The sequence below is a fragment of the Tamandua tetradactyla genome, chromosome 18 (assembly GCF_023851605.1).
Source record: "Tamandua tetradactyla isolate mTamTet1 chromosome 18, mTamTet1.pri, whole genome shotgun sequence".
Taxonomy (NCBI): domain Eukaryota; kingdom Metazoa; phylum Chordata; class Mammalia; order Pilosa; family Myrmecophagidae; genus Tamandua; species Tamandua tetradactyla.
This window is the reverse complement of record NC_135344.1, coordinates 75,880,620-75,905,272: the sequence shown is the minus strand read 5'-3', so window position 1 is coordinate 75,905,272 and position 24,653 is coordinate 75,880,620. Positions and strand designations below refer to the sequence as shown.

Here is a 24,653-nt window from a genome sequence, read left to right as displayed (position 1 = left end):
ATGATTCTATTATGATTTCACCTGTGGGATAACATGGCTTGTAATTCTCCTCACTCTGGCTCTACTCTGGTCTCGGTGGGTCCCTGAGGTCCGGCTCCACTTTCCCAAGTCACATCACAAGTGCGGGCCCAGCAGCCACCCTGCAGGTGAGACCTCAGGAGAATGACAAATATAGTTCCGGTTTTCAAAAAACAGGAGGACAATACATTCCATAAAATAGCAGTTGTAGTGCCAGACTTAAAGATTTTAGACTGGATTGCTGACAGCGGATGCTCAGCGCAGTGCTATCTGATGGCACTTGCCGAGAACACGGAGCTATCCTCAACCAGCTCTGTCCAGCCTGGAGCACAGGTCACAGGTGGGCACCAAGCATGGGAGATGCGGCAGGCGCAGCCGAGGGGCTGAGCTGGATACCTAAAGAGCACGTGGGCTCCTGGCGATCACCTTGGACCGTGCAGTGCTGCAGACCCGAGATTTCAGCACGACATCTGGTGGATCTTATGTGATCCACGTGGAGAAGCGTGGGCTGGCTGAAGCTACCGTCAGATGCCACTCAAAATGGTTTGAAGGGCCATTCCCAGGGGGTGGGGGATGGGGTCCCGGGACCCCAAGAGAGAGCTTAGAGAGGCGCTGAAGGCTCAGTGCTTGTACCAATCCTAGCCAACATTTTCTCCCCACGATGTGATGGCTCTACAAACCCACAGCACAGGGAGGCACACATACCCACAACATGAAGGTCAGGGGCTTTGGCCAGCCTGGGAACCCCCTCAGGGTGAGATGCAAAGGGCGGACAGAAGCTCGGACTGTTGTCTAAACGAGGGCAGTCACTGCTTTCTCCACCCAGTGACCTGTGGTCTCCAGGATGAGACCAAACCTGGAGAATAGAGGAGACACCTGGGATTTAGAGCAGAGAAGGGATCAACCCCAGGGACTCAGTGGGGAGGCAGGGCTACAGGATTTGGGGAAAAGGAAAAGGATGAGACATTATCGTCTTCAAGTGCTTCACCCAGAAGATGCCTTGCTTAGTTACCCTGGGACCTAAAGGTTAAAATCAGAACAGAGATGCAGGTTATAAGAGGGCATGCTTTGGCTCCACTTAGATAGGACATTCTAATGATTTGAAAAGTAAAGCAGGACAGGTGGCCTTAAAGACATGGTTTGCTTCCATGGGGGGTGGGGGGTGGGTTGCCAATAAGAGACGGGATGTGGTCAGGGTGGTGCAGAGGACACCTGAGGTCAGGGCGTGGGAGGACCTGAAACCTGGGGACGCAGCTGTGGAGCCTGAACGTTCCACAGCAGGTGATCAGAGCCGGAGGCAGGTTTGTATGGTGAGCACCAAGGTTTGTTAGAGGAAGAGCCCTAAGTCCCAGGGGGACCAGAGTTTCCACACATCAGGCCCTTGAACTCCATGCTTGTCAGGTTCCCCTGCTCCCCTGCCCCAACCATTTCAGCTCAGAAAAGGAATTCCTTTAATGAAATAGCAAATGCATAAAAACAGTAACCTAAAGGGGAAATAGAGGCAAGGTATTTGGGTAATTTACCCACAAAGAGCCTAATCCTCTATGGAACTCCCTCCTGAATTCTGCCATTGGCAGGGAGCCAGCTCCTCTGTGCATCCTCTTTAGGAAGCAGATGGCTCAGGTGAGTTACCTGTGGACAAGAACAGCCAGGTGGAGGCCAGGAGGCTGGGAGAGAGGCTCACAGGCAATGGAGATGCTCAGGGGCACAGTTTGGGGAAAGGGACTGGGGGTATGGGAAGGGCTGACCCTGAGGTTTCAGTGTAGGAGCCAGAGACAGCAGGCGCCAGGGAAACTTTCAAATACTCTGTATTGTTGCTGTCAGTATTAAATTAGGCGTGAAAAATTAGGAATACGAGAAAAAGTTAAGGGCATGTAGGAAGTTTTCCTCTGTCTCAAGATTACTTTCCTTTCTGAATCAAACTTCAGGAAAGATACCTGGCTAGCCATAGAATTATTCTTCTACAAAACTCTGCCTCCTAAAGACACAACTAAAGGCCCAGAGGATATTTTATAATTTCTTCTCCTGAACTGATCACCAAACAACAGCATTTCAGACACTTGTCTTTGCACTTTGCATTTTTCTGTAAATATTTTGTATTTAAATATTGCTACTTATCAAAGCAGCTGATAAACCAGGAACACTGTCAGTTTGGGTTTTTTTTTTCTGCATGGTCAGGCACTGGGAATCAAACCTGGGTCTCTGGCATGGCAGGCTAGCTTTGGGTTTTTATTTATTTTAAAATTATTTATTTATTTTTTTGAATGGGCTGGCACCAGGAATTGAACCCAGGTCTCCAGCATGGCAGGCGAGAACTCTGCCACTGAGCCACCCTTGCACCGCCCCAGCTTTGAGTTTTAACACGCAAACTTCCTACAGAGCCTGGGTCTCCCCATAGCTGGGGATTTGCCTGTTGTTTGGGCAGGAAACAGCGACAGGGTGTGTTATTTTGATTTATTGCATTTTGACGTACCATGGGTGAAGGGCCTGAGAACGAATCCACTTTATCAGCAGTATTAAAATCTTGTAAAGTCTTATTACCTGAGATTTGCCTTCCGGGGAGGGGGGACGGAGAAAGGAGGGAGGTTGGTTGGTTGCATTGGACCATCGGCATATATGTCATATGAGATTTGGGTTTTGGCTCTGACAGAAGGACTGGTACCAACCTGAAGAAGGCTATGTGAGATCACAGAGGAAGGCCAGGCACCACCACCTCCAGGGGAGAGACACGGGGACTTAGGAGGACAGCCACCGAGGAGTGTGTGCAACATTTGACAGTGAGTGCAAACCCTTACAAGCATCCCAAGGAATCCATCTTGAACTTTGGAATTTGCAGAGAGGCTGCTCATCGCCAGGCCGGCGTCGCTTTTTGCGTGGCTCACTCCGCCTCACTTCTCATCATCCCGCCCGCAGTTAATAGTCTGTAAGGCCTCAGCTATGAGCGTCGCCATTTCCCGGGTGCCGGCCGCCACCACTCTGCGGGACATGAGGTCCAGAGGCCCGCCTGGGGACGAGAGGGCCGAAGGGTCACCGTGCAGGCGGGCGCACTTCCACGTGCACACGCGCCCAGGAAAGTAAAGCGCGTCCAGCCATGCCCCAGTCCCAGGGACCCCGACAGCCAGTGGGGTCCAGAGGTTGAGTGAAGATGAAGGTTCTCTGATTCAACAGGTTGGGGGCAGGGGGGCGGGGCTGGATCTGCCCATCTGACGGGTTCCCAGGGATGGTGAGCTGCTGCTCTGTGGGGCACACTGGAGGAGTCGGGGGGTGGGTGGGTGGGGAGAGAGATGGCATGTCCCTTGGGAGGTGGGGGGGTGATAGCGAATAGAGCCTGCATGTCCCTGGGGGGGGAGTGGGGGTAGAGGATGGAGCCTGCATGTCCCTGGTGGGGGGGAGTGGGGGTAGAGGATGGAGCCTGCATGTCCCTGGGGGGGGAGTGGGGGTAGAAGATGGAGCCTGCATGTCCCTGGGGGGGGAGTGGGGGTAGAGGATGGAGCCTGCATGTCCCTGGTGGGGGGGGAGTGGGGGTAGAGGATGGAGCCTGCATGTCCCTGGTTGGGGGGAGTGGGGGTAGAGGATGGAGCCTGCATGTCCCTGGGGGGGAGTGGGGGTAGAGGATGGAGCCTGCATGTCCCTGGGGGGGGAGTGGGGGTAGAGGATGGAGCCTGCATGTCCCTGGGGGGGAGTGGGGGTAGAGGATGGAGCCTGCATGTCCCTGGTTGGGGGGGAGTGGGGGTAGAGGATGGAGCCTGCATGTCCCTGGTGGGGGGGGAGTGGGGGTAGAGGATGGAGCCTGCATGTCCCTGGTTGGGGGGGAGTGGGGGTAGAGGATGGAGCCTGCATGTCCCTGGTGGGGGGGGAGTGGGGGTAGAGGATGGAGCCTGCATGTCCCTGGGGGGGAGTGGGGGTAGAGGATGGAGCCTGCATGCCCCTGGTTGGGGGGGAGTGGGGGTAGAGGATGGAGCCTGCATGTCCCTGGGAGGAAAGTGGGGGTAGAGGATGGAGCCTGCATGTCCCTGGTGGGGGGGGGAGTGGGGGTAGAGGATGGAGCCTGCATGTCCCTGGGGGGGGAGTGGGGGTAGAGGATGGAGCCTGCATGTCCCTGGGGGGGGGGGAGTGGGGGTAGAGGATGGAGCCTGCATGTCCCTGGTGGGGGGGGAGTGGGGGTAGAGGATGGAGCCTGCATGTCCCTGGTTGGGGGGGAGTGGGGGTAGAGGATGGAGCCTGCATGTCCCTGGGGGGGAGTGGGGGTAGAGGATGGAGCCTGCATGTCCCTGGGGGGGGAGTGGGGGTAGAGGATGGAGCCTGCATGTCCCTGGGGGGGAGTGGGGGTAGAGGATGGAGCCTGCATGTCCCTGGTTGGGGGGGAGTGGGGGTAGAGGATGGAGCCTGCATGTCCCTGGTGGGGGGGGAGTGGGGGTAGAGGATGGAGCCTGCATGTCCCTGGTGGGGGGGGAGTGGGGGTAGAGGATGGAGCCTGCATGTCCCTGGTTGGGGGGGAGTGGGGGTAGAGGATGGAGCCTGCATGTCCCTGGGGGGGAGTGGGGGTAGAGGATGGAGCCTGCATGTCCCTGGGGGGGGAGTGGGGGTAGAGGATGGAGCCTGCATGTCCCTGGGGGGGAGTGGGGGTAGAGGATGGAGCCTGCATGTCCCTGGTTGGGGGGGAGTGGGGGTAGAGGATGGAGCCTGCATGTCCCTGGTGGGGGGGGAGTGGGGGTAGAGGATGGAGCCTGCATGTCCCTGGTTGGGGGGGAGTGGGGGTAGAGGATGGAGCCTGCATGTCCCTGGTGGGGGGGGAGTGGGGGTAGAGGATGGAGCCTGCATGTCCCTGGGGGGGAGTGGGGGTAGAGGATGGAGCCTGCATGCCCCTGGTTGGGGGGGAGTGGGGGTAGAGGATGGAGCCTGCATGTCCCTGGGAGGAAAGTGGGGGTAGAGGATGGAGCCTGCATGTCCCTGGTGGGGGGGGGAGTGGGGGTAGAGGATGGAGCCTGCATGTCCCTGGGGGGGAGTGGGGGTAGAGGATGGAGCCTGCATGTCCCTGGGGGGGGAGTGGGGGTAGAGGATGGAGCCTGCATGTCCCTGGGGGGGAGTGGGGGTAGAGGATGGAGCCTGCATGTCCCTGGTTGGGGGGGAGTGGGGGTAGAGGATGGAGCCTGCATGTCCCTGGGAGGAGAGTGGGGGTAGAGGATGGAGCCTGCATGTCCCTGGTTGGGGGGGAGTGGGGGTAGAGGATGGAGCCTGCATGTCCCTGGTGGGGGGGGAGTGGGGGTAGAGGATGGAGCCTGCATGTCCCTGGTGGGGGGGGAGTGGGGGTAGAGGATGGAGCCTGCATGTCCCTGGGGGGGAGTGGGGGTAGAGGATGGAGCCTGCATGTCCCTGGGGGGGGCGTGGGGGTAGAGGATGGAGCCTGCATGTCCCTGGGGGGGAGTGGGGGTAGAGGATGGAGCCTGCATGTCCCTGGTTGGGGGGGAGTGGGGGTAGAGGATGGAGCCTGCATGTCCCTGGGAGGAGAGTGGGGGTAGAGGATGGAGCCTGCATGTCCCTGGTTGGGGGGGAGTGGGGGTAGAGGATGGAACCTGCATGTCCCTGGTTGGGGGGGAGTGGGGGTAGAGGATGGAGCCTGCATGTCCCTGGTTGGGGGGGAGTGGGGGTAGAGGATGGAACCTGCATGTCCCTGGGAGGGGAGTGGGGGTAGAGGATGGAGCCTGCATGTCCCTGGTTGGGGGGGAGTGGGGGTAGAGGATGGAGCCTGCATGTCCCTGGTTGGGGGGGAGTGGGGGTAGAGGATGGAGCCTGCATGTCCCTGGTTGGGGGGGAGTGGGGGTAGAGGATGGAACCTGCATGTCCCTGGGAGGGGAGTGGGGGTAGAGGATGGAGCCTGCATGTCCCTGGTTGGGGGGGAGTGGGGGTAGAGGATGGAACCTGCATGTCCCTGGGAGGGGAGTGGGGGTAGAGGATGGAGCCTGCATGTCCCTGGGGGGAGAGTGGGGGTAGAGGATGGAGCCTGCATGTCCCTGGGGGGGGGAGTGGGGGTAGAGGATGGAGCCTGCATGTCCCTGGGGGGGGAGTGGGGGTAGAGGATGGAGCCTGCATGTCCCTGGGGGGAGAGTGGGGGTAGAGGATGGAGCCTGCATGTCCCTGGGGGGGGAGTGGGGGTAGAGGATGGAGCCTGCATGTCCCTGGGGGGGGAGTGGGGGTAGAGGATGGAGCCTGCATGTCCCTGGGGGGAGAGTGGGGGTAGAGGATGGAGCCTGCATGTCCCTGGGGGGGGAGTGGGGGTAGAGGATGGAGCCTGCATGTCCCTGGGGGGGGAGTGGGGGTAGAGGATGGAGCCTGCATGTCCCTGGGGGGGGAGTAGGGGTAGAGGATGGAGCCTGCATGTCCCTGGGAGGAAAGTGGGGGTAGAGGATGGAGCCTGCATGTCCCTGGGGGGGGAGTGGGGGTAGAGGATGGAGCCTGCATGTCCCTGGGGGGGGAGTGGGGGTAGAGGATGGAGCCTGCATGTCCCTGGGGGGGGGGAGTGGGGGTAGAGGATGGAGCCTGCATGTCCCTGGGAGGGGAGTGGGGGTAGAGGATGGAGCCTGCATGTCCCTGGGGGAGGGGGGGAGTGGGGGTAGAGGATGGAGCCTGCATGTCCCTGGGGGAGGGGGGGAGTGGGGGTAGAGGATGGAGCCTGCATGTCCCTGGGGGGGAGTGGGGGTAGAGGATGGAGCCTGCATGTCCCTGGTTGGGGGGGAGTGGGGGTAGAGGATGGAGCCTGCATGTCCCTGGGGGGGAGTAGGGGTAGAGGATGGAGCCTGCATGTCCCTGGGAGGAGAGTGGGGGTAGAGGATGGAGCCTGCATGTTCCTGGTGGGGGGGAGCAGGGGTAGAGGATGGAGCCTGCATGTCCCTGGGGGGGGAGTGGGGGTAGAGGATGGAGCCTGCATGTCCCTGGGAGGGGAGTGGGGGTAGAGGATGGAGCCTGCATGTCCCTGGCTGGGGAGGGGCAGAGGGGAACAGGAACACCGGCAGCGCTGGGGCTTACTTGCACGAAGCAACCTGACTGGACTTGGGCAGTGGAAACCTGCACCTCCCTCTTTTTAATGTGACACTGGCTTGCCTGGTCCTGCCATCATGTGCGGGTGACATCCCTTCATTTAGAACCTTTCTGGCAGCTCAACCGAGGACTTTCAGTGGGAGAAAGGGGAAAAAAATTGAAGTAAAAATGATCACGTAGGACTTCAATCGTTGAACAAACGAACCAATAATAGCTGTGCATTTAGCATTATAGCATTATAGCATTGCGCCATTTGGATGTCCTGATCCAACATCGAGGTCGTAAACCCTATTGTTGATATGGACTCTAAAATAGGATTGCGCTGTTATCCCTGGGGTAACTTGTTCCGTTGATCAATTTCTTGGATCAATTAATGATAATCTACTAACTTGACTTGTTAGGTCTGGTTATGAATCATTCGGAGGATGTTTTCTACTCCGAGGTCACTGCGCGTAGGCAGCCGTTCCAAGGGAGCCCCCGGGTTTCTGCTAACAGGCTCCGGAGCGGGAGAGAAGGGACTGAGACAGGATCCTCCCCGTCTTTGATTTGTGGTTGGTAAACACTCGATCCAGGTCTGCCCGAAGCAGAGTGGACTCGCAGTGAGAACGGGCACCTGTGGGTCCTGATGCCCACGTGAGTTTTACCACCTGGATGCATGTCACCTGAAGGGGGCAGAAGGGGCCCCCCCTTTCTGAGCACCCCCCTCCCCAGCCCAGCGGGCCCCTCCTGCTTTCTACCGGGCTGATTCAGCTCCGAGCCACGTGGTCGGGGGCAGGACCTGGCTTCTCCACCTCACGCTGCCTTTGCTCATAAACCTGGGGAACAGGGCACCACCGCTCTGCCCATCTGCTGGACTCTCGGGCGGTCTGGAGGTAGGTGAAAGTCTTTTGACAACCGCTAACCTTAGGCGAGTGTAAAGGGATAATATTACTATCCAGAAAACACCTTCTCATCCCGGGGTGTTTTTTTTTTTTTTTTTTTTTTTTTTATGTCTAGAGGGACAGAAAAGAAGACAGAAGTCTAGGACTGGGCCCGGCCCGCTGCTTTTGTAACTCCCATGCTTGGTCTCTGGTGGAGACCCTGGGGAAGGGGAGAGAATCAGATCTGGCAGGGAACCCCAGAAAACATCACCCTTGAGGCCCCCACCTCGCGTGGCCTGGAGGGGCTCCACAAGGGCTCACCTGACGTGTCCATCACGGTGCCTCCCGCTTCTCTGATGATAACGGTGGCGGCTGCCAGGTCCCAGCAGTGTAGGCCAAACTGGTAATAGGCATCCGCAGCCCCCGAAGCCAGGTGGCAAAGGGCCAGGGTGGAGCTGCCGATCACGCGGACCCTGAAAAAAATCAGCACGTTCCATGGGCATCTGCCCCAGAGAGAAGGTGTCCCCGAGTCAGGGGTGCCAGGCACGCTGGCTTCACCCAGGGGAACCCTCTTCTGCTCAGCGGCCTCGGAAATTACAAATGAGGCAATACGTTCCGATCAACAAGCCCTGGGTTAAAAACCTTGGATTCACGCAGGGTGGTCCGATAGAGCTACCCATGGACTGAGCACTTGTAATGTGGCCAATGCAACTAAAGAACTGAGTGTCTAATTTATTAAAAGTATACAGCCTCATGGGGCGAGTAGTTCCAACACTGGGTGTTGGTTTATTTGTCCTACATGGGTACAGACACACTTCAGAGTTATCACTGGCTGGGTTCCAGGCAACAGCAATAAAACGAGTCTCGTGAACGTTTTGGTTTCCCAGTACATACAAAAGTTGTGATTACACCATACTGGCATCTATTAAGTGTGCAGTAGCATAATGTCTAAAAAAACACAATGTACAGACCTTAATTAAAAAATATTTCATTGCTAAAAAATGCCAAGCCTCCAGTGAATCATCTTTTTACTGGTGGAGGGTCTTGCCTTGATGTTAGTGGTTGCTGAAGGTGGCTGTGGCTGGCACTTTCTTAAAATAAGGTAACAGTGAAGTTTGCCATATCCATTGACTCTTCCTTTCATGACAGATTTCTCTGTAGCGTGTGATGCTGTTTGACAGTATTTTACCCACAGTGGAACTTCTTTCAAAATGGAGTTAATCCTCTAAAAACCTGCTGCAGCTTTATTAAGTAAGTATTCTAAATCCTTTGTGGTCATTTCAGCAACATTCATAGTATCTTCACTAGGAGTAGATTCCATCTCAAGAAAATACTTTCTTTGCTCATCCAAAAGAAGCAACTCTTTGCCCATTCAAGTTTGATCACGAGATTGCAGCAATTCAGTCCCGTCTTAAGTCTCCACTTCTAATTCTGGTTCACTTGCTATTTCCACCACATCTGCAGTTACTTCCTCCACTGAGGAGCCCTCAAATGGCAGGAATCAACTTCTTCCAATTCCTGTTAATACTGATATTTTGACCTCCTCCCATGAATCATGAATATTCTTAATGGCATCTTTTTAAAAAAAAATTTTATTAATAAAACCAATCAACATGCAATATGAACATTCTTTTTATCACAGTTGTATATTCATCATCATGATCATTTCTTAGAACATTTACATCAATTCAGAAAAAGAAATAAAAAGTAAACAAAAAAATTCATACATACCATACCCCTTACCCCTCCCTTTCATTGATCACTAGCATTTCAATTTACTAAATTTATTTTAACATTTGTTCCCTCTATTATTTATTTATTTTTAATCCATATGTTTTACTCATCTATCCATAAGATAGACAAAAGAAGCATCAAACACAAGGTTTTCACAATCACACAGTCACATTGCGAAAGCTATATCATTATACAATCATCTTCAAGAATCATGGCTACTGGAACACAGCTGTACATTTTCAGGCAGTTCCCTCCAGCCTCTCCAATATACCTTGACTAAAAAGGTGATATCTATTTAATGCGTAAGAATAACCTCCAGGATAACCTCTCGGCTCTGTATGGAATCTCTCATCCATTGACACTTTATTTTGTCTCATTTCTCTCTTCCCCGTTTCGGTCGAGGTTTTCTCAATTCCTTGGTGCTGAGTCCCAGCTCATTCTAGGATTTCTGTCCCATGTTGCCAGGAAGGTCCACACCCCTGGGAGTCATGTCCCACGTAGAGAGGGGGAGGGCAGTGAGTTTCCTTGCCATATTGGCTGAGAGAGACATCTGAGCAACAAAAGAGGTTCTCTGGGGGTGACTCTTAGGCCTAATTTTAAGTAGGCTTGACCTATCCTTTGCAGAGTTAAGTCTCATATGAACAAACTCCAAGAATGGGGGCTTCGCCATTGCTTTGGTTGTCCCCACTGCCTGTGAGAATATCAAGAATTCTCCACTTGGGGAAGTTGAATTTCCCCCCTTTCTCACCATTCTCCTAAGGGGACTTTGCAAATACTTTTTTTTCACTGTTCAAATCCTTCTGGGGTTTATCGAGGCATCACTCTGGACACACCTACAAAATCTCATGCCCTACTCAAGATTTCATGTACTTATGGTGTTCAGTTAAGCTGTCCACATAAGTTATATTAGGAAATGCACTAGTCAGAACATAAATTTTGTAACAAATAAATATTTTTTGCTTTAGTCTCACACATAAGTTAAAGTTTTAAAATATTATCATCTATTTTCAACACCCTGCATTATTCACATTCCTTTGTTGAATAACAATGGTGATAGTAGATATCCTTGTCTTGTTCCTGATCTTAGGGGGAAAGCTTTCAGTTTTCCCCATTGAGGATGATGTTAGCTGTGGGGTTTTCATATATTTCCTTTATCATCTTGAGGATGCTCCCTTCTATTCCTATCCTTTGAAGTGTTTTCAACAGGAAAGGATGTTGAATTTTGTCAACTGCCTTTTCTGCATCAATCGAGATGATCATGTGGTTTTTCTGCTTTGATTTGTTGATATGGTGTATTACATTAATTGATTTTCTTATGTTAAACCATCCTTGCATACCTGGGATGAATCCTACTTGGTCATTGTGTATAACTCTTTTAATATGCTGAGGGTGATGTTGGCTTCATAGAATGAGTTAGGTAGCTTTCCCTCCTCTTCAATTTTTTAGAAGAATTTGGGCAGGATTGGTACTAATTCTTTCTTGAATGTTTGGCAGAATTCACATGTGAAGCCGTCTAGTCCTGGACTTTTCTTTTTGGGGAGCTTCTTAATGACTGATTCAATTCCTTTATTTGTGATTGGTTTGTTGAGGTCGTCTATTTCTTCTCAAGTCAATATTGGGTTGTTCATGATTTTCTAGGAACTTGTCCATTTCATCTACATTGTCGAGTTTATTAGCAGAAAGCTGTTTATAGTATCCTCTCATTACTTCCTTTATTTCTGTGGGATCAGTGGTTATGTCTCCTCTTCCACTTCTGATTTTATTTATTTGCATCCTCTCTCTTCTTTCTGTCAACCTCACTAAGGGTCCATCAATCTTACTGATTTTCTCATAGAACCAATTTCTTGTTTTGTTGATTTTCTTGATTGTTTTCATGTTCTCAATTTCATTTATTTCTGCTCTAATCTTCATTATTTCTTTCCTTTTGCTTGCTTTGGGGTTAGTTTGCTGTTCTTTCTCTAGTTCTTCCAAATGGGCAGTTAATTCCTCGATTTTTGCTTTTTCTTCTTTTGTGATATAAGTATTTAGGGGAATAGATTTCCCTCTTAGCACTGCCTTTGCTGCATCCCATAAATTTTGATATGTCATGTTTTCATTTTCATTTGCCTAGAGATATTTACTGATTTCTCTTGTAATTTCTTCCTTGACTCACTGGTTGTTTAAGAGTGTGTTGTTGAGCCTCCATATGTTTGCGAATTTTCTGGCACTCTGCCTATTATGGATTTCCAACTTCATTCCTTTATGATCTGAGAAAGTGTTTTGTATGATTTCAATCTTTTTAAATTTATTGAGAGTTGCTTTGTGACCCAGCATATGGTCTATCCTTGAGAATGATACATGAGCACTTTGGAAAAAGGTATATCCTTCTGTTGTGGGGTGTAATGTTCTATAAATGTCTGTTAAATCTAGTTTATTTATTGTATTATTCAAGTTCTCTTTACCAATCCTCTGTCTAGATGTTCTGTCCATTGATGAGAGTGGGGAATTGAAGTCTCCAACTATTATGGTAGATGTGTCTATTTCTCTTTTCAGTGTTTGCCTCATGTATTTTGGAGAATTTTGGCTCAGTGCATAAATATTTATGATTGTTATGTCTTCTTGTTGAATTGTTCCTTTTATTAATACATAGTGTCCTTCTTTGTCTCTTTTAACTGTTTTACATTTGAAGTCTAATTTGTTGGATATTAGTATAGCTACTCCTGCTCTTTTCTGATTGTTATTTGTATGAAATATCTTTTCCCAACCTTTCACTTTCAACCTATGTTTATGTTTGAGTCTAAGATGCATTTCCTGTAGACAGCATATAGACCTCTTGGTCACAAATTCTCTCAGTGATTTTTTTGTCTGAAAGTGTTTTAATTTCTCCCTCATTTTTGAAGGACAGTTTTGCTGGATATAGAATTCTTGGTTGGCGATTTTTCTCCTTTAGTAATTTAAATATATCATCCCACATTATCCCACAAATATGTTTTCTCACCTCCATGGTTTCTGCTGAGAAATCTACATATAGTCTTATTGGGTTTTCCTTGTATGTGATGGATTGCTTTTCTCTTGCTGCTTTCAAGATTCCCTCTTTCTCTTTGACATCTGACATTCTGATTAATATGTGTCTTGGAGTACATCTATTTGGATCTATTCTGTTTGGGGTATGATGCACTTCTTGGATCTGTAATTTTAAGTCTTTCATAAGAGTTGGGAAATTTTCAGTGATAATTTCCTCCATTAGTTTTTCTCCTCCTTTTCCCTTCTCTTCTCCTTCTGGGACACCCACAACATGTATGTTTGTGTGCTTCATATTGTCATTCAATTCCCTGAGTCCCTGCTCATATTTTTCCATTCTTTTCCCTATATTTTCTTTTGCTTGTCGGATTTCAGATGTCCTGTCCTCCAGTTCACTAATCCTATCTTCTGCCTCTTGAAATCTGACATTGTAGGTTTCCATTGTTTTTTTCATCTCTTCTGCTGTGCCTTTCATTCCCATAAGTTCTGTGATTTGTTTTTTCAGACTTTTGATTTCTTCTTTTTGTTCATTCCTTGCCTTTTTTATATCCTCCCTCAATTCACTGATTTGACTTTTGATGAGGTTTTCCATGTCTGTTTGAACATTCTGAATTAATTGTTTCAACTCCTGTATCTCATTTGAATTGTTGGTTTGTTCCTTTGACTGGGCATATCTTCAATTTTCCTAGTATGATTCATTATTTTTTGCTGGTGTCTAGGCATTTAATTTTCTTGATTAGTTTATTCTGGAGATTGTTTTCACCTTTTTTACCTAGGATTTTCTTGCTGGATGACTTTGTTGTCTGTCTGTTCTTTGACATTCAGTTCAACTTATTCTGGACCTCTAGCTTAGGTTTGCTTAACAGTTCAGTTCTTGTTTCTTGCCCTGCCTGTATGGTGCCTTCCACCCCTCCCCCCTCCTTTAGGAGAGTCTACTTAGGTATTATAAACCCCAGCCAGATTTTCCCAGACCAAACTGGCCTCCTGTCAGGAGGAAAGAGTCACCTGCATCAGTTTTCCCTGAGGGTGAGACCCAGCAGATTGAAAGGCTTTCCTATGAAGCCTCTGTGTTCTGTTTTTCTTACCCTGCCCAGTATGTGGTGCTTGTCTGCCTGCATGTCCCACCAGCATAAGGAGATGTGGTACCTTTAACTTTGGCAGACTCTCCCTGCTGGTGATGTGGTGGAGACAGAGAACAGTTTGTACGCTGTCTTTAATCACTTCACTTTTCCAGACCCTGGGGTCTGAACTCCTTGAGGGAGAGATTCTGCCTAAGCTGGGCTCCACCTCTCTCCTGGGTAAGGTACAGCCTCCAGACAAACTCTCAAACCAGCTTAATTCTGACTATGCCTGGGGCAGTGGAGCCTGAGAAGCCTTGCAGCTGGATCCAAAGTTGTAGAAACACAGCCTCCAAAATGAAAGAGAAAAACCCTTTTCAGAGTAGGACCCCCATTCCTCAGGTTTGCCAATCAAGAGCTTAAGTTGGTATGTTGCTCTGTGTATCTCTAGGTCCTATATGCCCCCTCCTCTCCTTCATGGCCCAGACCTTTGCAAATCCGAAAAAAACCTCTGTTTTTTTTCTTTTTCTGTTAGCCCTGCTTCCTCTGTGTTGGGGCAAAAACCAGCGAACTCCACTTTTACTCGAGGTTCCGCTGAGCTGGGGGCCTATTTTTAGTAGTCAGAATTTGTTAATTAATTGGGGGACTCATGGTTCTGGGGGGGCTCGCAGCTGGTCCAGCTGGTCCAGACTGGGGTATACTGTATGGCTGGTCATGTTTTAATCTAAATGTGGCCCCAGCAGTTGTTCTTTATTGTTCCTGGCTATTTAGTAGCTGCTCTGGAGGACAAACTAAATCCCACACTTCACTAAGCCTACATCTTCAACCCTTCTTACTGGCATCTTGAATGGTAAATCCTTCCAGAAGGTTTTCAGTTGATTCTGCCTAGCTTCATCAGAGAAATCACTATCTATGGCAGCTATAGCCTAATGACATATATTTCTTATATAATAACACTTGAAAGTGGAAATGTCTCCTTGATCCCATAGGCTACAGAATGGATGTTGTGCTAGAAGTCATAAAAACATACTCATTTCATTGTCCATCTCCAATCAGAGCTCTTGGGTGACCACGTGCGTTGTCAGTGAGCAGTCTTATTTTGAAAGGAATCTTTTTTTCTAAGCACTAAGTCTTACCAGTGGACTGAAAATATTCAGTAATGTCCAGAAGATGCAAATCCATGGAAATAGAAAGTAGAGGAGGGGTTGCCAAGGTCTGGGAAGATGGGAGAGGGGAGTTGTGCTGGTTTGAAAGGATGTATGTCCCCTAGAAAAGCCATGTTTTAATCTAAATCCCATTTCAAAAAGGCAAAATAATCGCTATTTAATACTGTATGTTTGAAATTGTATATCTCCCTGGATATGTGATTTAACAAGAGTGGTTGTTAAGCTGGATTAGGTGATGACATGTCTCCACCCATTTGAGTAGGTCTTGATATGGAGTTCTTTAAAATAGGAAACATTTTGGAGAATGAGAGATTCAGAGATAGCAGAGAATGCTGCAGCACCACGAAGAAGAGAGCCCACGAGCCAATGACCTTCAGAGATGAAGAAGGAAAACATCTCCCAGGGAGCTTCATGAAACCAGAAGCCAGGAGAGAAAGCTAACAGATGATGCCATGTTCACCATGTGCCCTTCCAGCTGAGAGAGAAGCCCTGACTGTGTTCACCATGTGCCTTCTCACTTGAGAGAGAAACCCTGAACTTCACTGGCCTTCTTGAACCAAGGTATCTTTCCCTGGATGCCTTAGATTGGACATTTCTATAGACTTGTTTTAATTGGGACATTTTCTCAGCCTTAGAACTGTAAACTAGAAACTTATTAAATACCCCTTTTTAAAAGTCACTCCATTTCTGGTATATTGCATTCTGGCAGCTAGCAAACTAGAACAGGAGTGACTATTAATGCATATGGGGTTTCTTTTCCAGGCAGGTAATTAACATATTCTAAAACTGATTGTGGTGATAGTTTCCCAAATCTGTAAATATATTAAAAACATTGAAATGTGCACTTCAAATGGATGAACTGTATGGTCTGTGAATTATTCTACAAAAATCTGTTAAAATGCAAAAAATAAAATGAAATAAAACAGATGTGATCTCTCCCACTTGCCCACCCCCCAAAAATATCCAGTCAACCATGTTGTAAGCAGATATGCTGTCATTCAGGCTTTGTTGTTTCCATTTATAGTGCACAGACAGGGTAGATTTAGCCATATTCTTGAGGCCTTACCATTTTCAGAATGGTAAATGAGCACTGGCTTCAACTTAAAGTCACCAGGTGCATTAGCCCCTGGCAAGAGAGTCAGCCTGTCCTTTGGAGCTTTGAAGCCAGGCATTGACATCTCCTCTCTAGCTGTGAAAGTCCTAGATGGCATCTTCTTCCAACAGAAGTCTGTCTCGTCTGCATTGAAAATCTGTCGTCCACTGTATCACATTCGTGAATGATCTTAACCAGATCTGGATAACTTGCTGCAGCTTCTACGTCAGTACTTAACTGCTTCACCTTACACTTTCATGTTATAGAGATGACTTCTTTCCTTAGAACTTATGTAGCAATCTCTACTAGCTTCATCCTTTTCTTCTGCAACTTCTTCACCTGTCTCAGCCTTTATGGAATTGAAGAGAGTTAAAGTCTTGTTCTGAATTAGGCTTTGCCTTAAGGGAATGTTGGGGCTGGTTTGAGCTTCTATCCAGACCACGAAAACTTTCTCCCTATTAGCAATAAGCCTGTGTCACTTTTTTTAAAAATCATTTGTGTGTTCACTGGAGTTGCACTTTAATTTCCTTCAGGAGCTTTTCCTTTGCATTCACACCTTGGCTACGTGTGTGGCCCAAGAGGCCTAGTTTTTGGCCTGGCTTGGCTTTCAACACACCTTCCTCCCTAAGCTTAATCATCTTTAGCTTTTGTCTTAATGTGAGAGACATGCAACGCTTCCTTTCACTTGAATGCTTAGAGGCCACTGAAAGGTTATTAATGGGCCTTTTTTTCAATATTGTTGTCTCAGGGGACAGGGAGGCCTGGGGAAAAGGAGACAGGGGAAGGGCTGGTCAGTGGAGCAGTCAGAACACATGTAGCACGTATTAAGTTCACCGTCTCATATGGGAGTGTCATCAAAACGTGACACACAGACGCGTAGTGAGTGCATGCTATTGGAAAAATGGCGCCAATACACTTGCTTGACACGGGGCTACCACAAACCTGCAACTTGTAAAAATCGCAGTATCTGCAAAGCACAATAAAGCGACATGCAATCGAAAGAGGCATGTCGGTATCAGATGAGTGGTCTGTCTGAAGCTAAGTCTATTGATAAGGGAATCTAAGTGTGCACAGGACTCACGGTTGGACCACTGAGATGGGCTACTTGGGATCTGAAAGCATGGATAAGACAGGTAGAAGGCCCTCCCATCTGCCGTCTAGTCCCTGGCTCCCAGAGCCTCTGCACTGAGAGGACCAGCAGGGATGGACGTCTCACAGCTTTCTTAAACCAGGGCCATCGGAAGCCTCAGCTTACATGTGAGCTTTCCCCCTTCACATCTCCTAGGCTTCTCAGCAAGATTGTGCGTTCAGTGCTTTCCCCGTTCGCAAGGGTTACTCCAGGAATTGGAAGTTCTTACCCGTGAGCTTTGGCATGGAGGAGGCGTTCCATGTTACTCAGGAACAGTCTCAGAGTGGCAGGGTCGCGCTTGGGACCGATCTCCGTTAAGACTAAGGCCTTGGCAACATCTGCAATAAAAAGAACGTCTTGTGACCAGAAACATCAAGTCTTGTTGGTTCAAGTTGATTAGTTCGGGCTTTCCCTGAAAAGAACTTCAAGGAAGAGCCTCTTATTCCTTCTCAAAATAAATACCTTAAAAAAAAATGGTTTATACCATAAATAAAGTTTTTTTTTTTTTAATGACAGCAATGCTAAAACTTAAGATGTGGCCTCTCTTTCTCTAAGTTCAACTCTGTAGGTGAAATCATCACCCTGCCCCCTACATGGGACACGACATCCAGGGGTGAAAGTCTCCCTGGTGGCCTGAGAGATGACTTCCAGGGATGAGCCTGGCCTTGGTACCATGGGATCAACAATGCCATCCTGACCAAAAGGGGGAAAAGAAGTGTAACAAATAAGGTATCAGTGACTGAGAGAGTTCAAACAGAATTGAGAGGCTACTCTGGAGGTCACTCTTACACAAGCTTCAGTTGGACATTGTTACCTACCATAACTTGCCAAACCCCAACCAAAACCATTTCTGCCAACTCTAAAGAACACCTAGGGCAATATATAAGATTCTGCAAAGGTTCCATGCATAGTAAATTTCCAGAAATCTACAACCTCCACATGGGTCCCTGGACTAGATAAGTCCTGAAATGCAGAGAGGCCAACCTCTCCAGAACATCAGATAGTTCCACCCCCTGACCTCATATTATCAACAGCCCCTCCAACATGAAAAAGTTAGAATGGACATAGCCCAAATACCTCTAAAACTTAAGGATATGGTAAAGATAGGTAAGAAAAACAAAAATCACCCTTTAATTGTATTGTCAGAGTGCTGAGGGCACACAGGCTTTTCCGTTTTCTCTTCCCAGGGACACTCTGGTCTCACCAAGTAGCATGAGGAACCTGGAAAAGCTTGGTGGCTTATGAAATCAGTTATTCAATTACAAATGAAGGCAAGATGACTCCAAACTGGAACACCCAACATTTAGGAGGAAAAAATGCCTCATCAAATAAGTTTGCATCTGATCATCTTTCTCTAGCTGCTGTGGAACTAGATAGAAATGTAATCTGTGGAGAAGGCAACTTTCAGACAATGCTGTCTGAAAAGGGAGGTTCCTCAGTGCAGAAGCCGATACCTGTGCTCTGGGAGCCGTCTAACACGACGCAGTCCAGTGTCCAGCTAAGCGCACTGTTTACGGACAGAAGGCAGATGCCCCAAAGCTGGGAATCGTGTCCAGGGCACCTGCCCTGCTTCCTAGACCCAAATGACCACACTTCATGTGCATCCCAGCTTGTTAAGAACACGGCTCGGGCACGGTGCAGTCGCCCAGGTGCGTGCAGGTGAGAGAAGCAAAGCTCCTCCGTGAAGTGGAGGGAGGAACGGGCTCCGTTTCCCTCCCTCCCCTAGAAACCAGAGGACATTAGAAGTCCATTTCCCCTCAGACGTATAAAAGGCATCTGTACCCCTTTCCCCCTTTCCCCAGAGGTTCTCATTTTATACTTCATTTTCTGAAAAATGCGCGGCTCCACACCAAAGCAATCTGCCTTCATGGAGTCTGAAATGGCCTTGCCAGACACACCAGGCGTGAAAGCTGAATTAAAGGCGCACCCCTTGGTTACAGGCACTTCCTGGGGGATCCCGGCAGCCACCTGGTCACAGCAACCGACAATGAGGCTGGGAGTTCCAGGTGTTTGCGGTCATCTCCCCAGGAACTGGGCAGGTGGACCCAGCCAACCCTGCCGTCACTCACCCTCCTAACCCCACCTCCACCTGGCCACAAGCTGAGATGGTATTTTCCAGGAAAAACAAACAACCTTTCAGCCCTTTGGTCCTGTCCTGAAAATCAAGGGTCTCGTATCCTGAGGCCACAGCATGAAGGCCAGCTTTGTTCAGTTGTTTTTCCTTGCAGACAGTGTACTGACCCACTGGCTCCTGAAGTGAATGTGCATGAGGAATAACTCACAGATCCTCATCTCTGTTGTGTCTGGAGTTATAGCTTAGCAAGGACAAAAGGGCGTGGACCGAGTCTGTGGGCAGTGTGGGCAGCAGGTGGAAGGCTGCAGAGGTTCTGCGCTTGGGAAAAGGTCCTTAGGATTCGAAACACAAAGACCACCAGCAGGGTCCCAGGTGTGCACATGACCGGCCGCCTCTCGCTCAATTTCTCTCACCTCCCGAGTCCTCACAGCAACCCAGCCACCGGAGCTGGATGGGTGACTGTTCGTGGGGAAGCCCCTGCCCTCATGGGAGACCCCACCTCCTCTCGGCCTCCTCGCTGGCAGTCTGAGTGCTGGTTTTGTTCTGTTCCTTCCTTACTTCTCAGTTCGGTTAACTCAAGCTTGGCAATCTTTCCTTCACAAGCACACCTGTCTTCTCTTGCATTTCTCCACACTCCTGGGCATCCGAGCTTGCCACGGGCACGCCGCTCCACACTGCCGCCACCCACACTCTCACGGACCCTTCGTCTGCTCATCACACCTGCGTGGCAGAATGCCAACAGAGGGTGCCCAGCCTCCTGCCTTCTCCCTCAGCAGCCCAGGACTGCCCACCTTCCAAGCTGGCACAGCCCTCACCTGGGCCCCCAAACCCAGAATCACCCCACTCTTCAACTCAGCCCACGATGTTAAACCTCCTCCTCAGACGCCCACGACCCCGGGTGACACTCTCAGCAGAGAACCACGGACACAGAGGTCAGCGCCTCCAACCTGCCCCAGCACACCTCTACCCCTCCCTCCCTCCAGCCAAGGCCGGCCATGTGTTTCCCCTCACCCCCTCTCCAGACTCATGTTCTGCTCCACAGGCTCTCTCCCTCCTCAGAATACTGATCCTCTCCTTGCTGGTTCCTGCTTTAGCATGCATGCCTCAGTCTCCCCCTTCCCCTACAGAAAGCTTTCATCACAGCCATTCTCCCTGAGGTGCTCTTGCCTCCTATCACCTGTGACATCCGTTCTCTCCTAGTCTCTCCCCAACATCTCTTTCTGCTCCTTCTCAGTCTCCTCAAAACCTCACCTTCCTCAAGGATCTGACCTAGGGGTGGTCTTTTCCCGTGTCATTCCCTCTCACATGAAATCTTTATCCTCAGGCTGAACCCCTCTTCTGGGGTCCGGGTAAAAGCCAACTGCTGAATCGATGGCTCCACTGAGATGCCTCCAGTACGGAACTCATGCACGTCCTCCTGAGGACACTGCCCCCTGCACTCCCTACTCTGTGCATGGCGCGGACCACACTCAGCCCTCCTGGGCCCGCCGTCCTGCCTGCCCATCTCTGCTGCCCAGCCACCACCTCCCACCAGGATCACAGCTCTCCTTGGCCCTGCTGCCTTCTCCCTAGTGCGGCCACAGGAGTCTCTCACAAAGGGAAATCGGGTGAGGGCACAACCCTGCTTTACTCCTTCCGTGAACCCCTCCCCAAGGCACTAAGCTCTGAGCCTGTGGCCTGGGTGCCCCATGGCCCCAGACCTGCCCTCGCCAACCTGCATGTCCCTCCCAGGGGTGTGCCAGGCCTGCAATGGCAGCTCCGACATCTCCTGTTCATCACGGACCCCTCACGTGAGAGGGCCAGGCACGGTGCGCCAATACTCATCAGATGACTGAGCGAATGCTTTCTTGTAATACCACCATTTGAGAAAATGCTTAGAGCCGTTTTGTTTTCATTTATTAAATTACTAGCATTAAAAATGTATGGGTGGGGTGGTACAATGGTGGCTCAGTGGCAGAGTTCTTGCCTGCCATGCCAGAGATGGGTTCGATTCCCGCAGCCTGCCCAAGCAAAAAAAAAAAAACTAAATTAAATTTAAAAAAAAAAGTGAAAAATGGATGGGTGTAGTTTTTGAATTGAGTAGAATTTTGTTGGCTAGACTAAAACTATATACAACACTATTTTGGAAAGAAACTAATTTGGAATTATAAACATTTTAGTTGAAAATTGCTCTTTTGAAAGAACATAAATGTAATTTAAGGAATTAAATTGAATTAAGATTTAAAAAGGAATGGGATGGCTGGGGTATTATTTCAACCAGGAAAATCAAGGAAGAAGGATGAAATGTCCCGGAGAAGGACGTAGAGGAAAAAGGAAGTAAAGCAGCAGGGGCATCTTGCCAATCTTACTCTATTTTTCCTTTACTTATCTAACTTTAAATCTTATACACAGCCATGCAGGTACCCAAACATAGCACCTTTAAAAACAATTTTATAGGTTATTCTGTACTTGCTATTTTTAAAGGGCTTTGTCATACTGATTTTAAAAACTTAAAAAAAAACAACCCTTTTTTATTTTGCACTAATTTCAAAGTTATAGGACAATCACAAAAATAATACAAACCCATACAGAGAACTCCAACATACCTCCACCTCCCCAGATACACAGATCCAAAAATTTTAACATTTTGTCACTCACTTTTGCCCTATCGCTCTACCTATTATCTATCTCCTGGACATTTGAGAGCAGATGGCACACATTATACTCCTTGAACACATAATACTTCCATGTATATTTCCTAGGAGAAAAGATAATCATTTATGTAATTATTTTAAGTGCAGTTATCAAGGTCAAGAAATTAATTTATATTCTATATTCCATTTTTTCTCTTAGGTCCCAATGATGTCCTTTTTGAGCCTTCTCTCCTCCATTCTTAGATTCCATCCAATTTAATTGTAAACAACTCTTTAGTTTCTCTTTCTTTCTTTCATTAATTGTGGAAACATATATACAACTTAAATTTTCTTAGCCTAACGCTTCCCAAGCGTTTTAGTTTTCTGGCTGCTAAAACAAATATCATGCAAGGGGCTGGCTTAAACGATAGGAATTAATTCGCTCATGGTTTCGGGGCTAAGAGAAGTCCAAAGTCAAGGCATCATCAAGGCCGTATTTTCTCCCAGAAGACTTGGGGTTCTGGCGCTGGCGGCTGGCGCCCCTCGGTCCCGGTTCCTCCATCACAGGGCAGAGCGCATGGCGGCCTCCCCTGGCCTCTCCCTTCTCTTCCAGGTTCCCTTCCCTTTTAGCTTCTGGCTCCTCCCTCTGCTCTCTCTCTCTGTGGTCTTCCCTAAAAGGTCGTCAGTAATAGGATTATTACTGAATAACAGGGTTCAGGAGGACCACACCTTAACCCAAGTAACCTCATCAAAAGGCCCTATTTACAAGGGTTCACATCCACAGGAATGGACTACGCTTAAGAACACGTGTTTTAGGACACACACTCGAAGCCACTGTGCCACGCATAGCTTTCAGTAGGACTAGGCACACTCACAGTGTTGTAGCACACTCACCACCATCCATTACTTGGACTGTAATTCCCAAACAGAAACTTCACACTCATTATGCATTAACTCCCCATCACTCCTGTCCCCACCCCTGGCCACCTGTACTCTACAGAAGTTTGCATATTCTCTGATAATTTCTTTGTGGTCACCATGGGCTTAAATTTAATCCTAAATCTATAAAAATAACTTTTGCTTTATACCAACTTAACTTCAATAGTATAAACAAACCATGCTCCTTTATTTCTGTCCACCACTGTTATGCAGTTCTCATCACAAATTACATGTTTATATATTATGGGTCCAAAACCATGGAATTATCATTATGTTTTATGCTTTTGCATTTTAGATCCTGTAGGAAATAAAAAGTGGAGTTACAAACCAAAATACAATAGTATTTGTATTTATATTTACCCATCATTATCTTCACTGAAGATCTTTATTTCTTCAATTCGCTTCAGTCAGTTGTCTAGTGTCTTTACTTTTCAACCTAGAGAACTCTCCTTAGCATCTCTTACAGGGCCAGTCTAGTGGTGATAAACTTCCTCAGCTTTTGTTATCTGTGAATGTCTTAATCTCACAACTCATTTTTTTTTTTTTGCATGAGCAGGCACCAGGAATCGAACCCGGGTCTCTGGCATGGCAGGCGAAAACTCTGCCTGCTGAGCCACTGTGGCCCACCCTCTCACTCATTTTGAAAGACAGCTTTGCTTTCAGGACTTTAACATGTACCCCCACTGCCTTCTTACTTTGATAGTTTCCAATGAGAAATCAACACTTAACCCTATTGAAGCTTCCTTGTTTATGATACGTTGCTTCTCTCTTGCAGCTTTCAGGATTCTCTATTTTGGGCATTTGACAGTTTGGTTATAATATGCTATGGCATGGGTCTAATTGGGTTTATACTTTTTGGAGTTTGCTGAGTATCTTCAATGTGTACATTCATGTCTTTCATTAAGTTTGGGAAGTTTTCAGCCATTATTTCTTTGAATATTATCTCTGTCCCTTTCTCTTTTTTCTCCTTTTGGTATTCCCACAAAGAGTACATTGGTACACATGATTGTGTCCCATAGGTTCACTTTTCTCTTCCTGCTCCTCAGATTTGATTATTTCAATTGTCTTATCTTCAAGTTCACTGATTCTTTCTTCTGCCAGCTCTAATCTGCTGCTGAATCCCTCTAGCTCTGTTTGGCTCCTTTTCATAATTTCCATCTCTATACTGATATATATTCTATTTCTGTTCAGCTATTGTTTTCCTGGTTTCCTTTAGTCCTTTGTCTATCTTTTCCTTTAGCGCTTTGAACATATTTAAGTCCATTATTTAAAAGTTTTTGTCTGGTATATCCCAGGTCTGGTCCCCCTCTTTGATGATTTCTAGTGCTTCAATCTTCTTCTTTGCCTGGGCCATTGCTTCCTGTTTTTGTTTGTTTGTTGTTGTTGTTGTGTGTGTGTGTGTTTTGTATTCTTTTGTTGAAACATGGATATTTTGCTATTTTAATGTGTTACTGCTGGAATTCAGACTCTGAGTCTTCTGTTCCTTAAGTCTGTATTAGCTAGTATTATGTCAGAGCTTTACTTGAATGCCAGGAGCTAACCAAAAAGAGAGAAAACAACTTTCCTAGGCTTTGCAGATTGTCCTGTGTAGTGTTCTCCTTAAGAGCTTATCCACTCAATGAGTTTAGAGAATAGCTCCAGGTCAAAATGTAGGGGCCTCCCTGGTCCTTTCTGCACAGGTGTCATCTTAGGCATGCATGCGTGACCCTAGGAACTCCCCTGTTTACAGGGATAGGAATGCCCTCTCTTTCCTAGGAAACAGTTTCCTCACAGTAGGGGCACTGCACTGTCTGTCCTACAGTCAGCAGTTCCTTGCCCCAGGTGGCCACTTGACTGCTCGTCCACAATGCTCCGGAGGAGAGCTGGTGAGCCACCTTCTGCATGCAGGCAGGTTCTGGGATGGTGAGCCCCTCAGGCCACCACCAGACAGAGTGG

The 24,653-nt window shown here is 48.2% G+C and overlaps 1 protein-coding gene across 1 annotated transcript in view; it reads right to left on the bottom strand.

Moving 5' to 3' along the window:
- Positions 1 to 2,458: 2,458 nt before the first annotated feature.
- The window catches only part of IMPA2 (inositol monophosphatase 2), an 86,209-nt gene continuing 64,014 nt past the window's right edge, over positions 2,459 to 24,653 (bottom strand). Inside the window, exons 6-8 of the mRNA XM_077136020.1 lie at positions 17,323 to 17,431; positions 8,235 to 8,386; positions 2,459 to 3,022 (exon numbers count right to left, since the gene is read on the bottom strand). Coding sequence (XP_076992135.1) covers positions 2,907 to 3,022; positions 8,235 to 8,386; positions 17,323 to 17,431 — 377 coding nt within the window. The 3' untranslated portion in view covers positions 2,459 to 2,906. The remainder of the gene's footprint in view (positions 3,023 to 8,234; positions 8,387 to 17,322; positions 17,432 to 24,653) is intronic.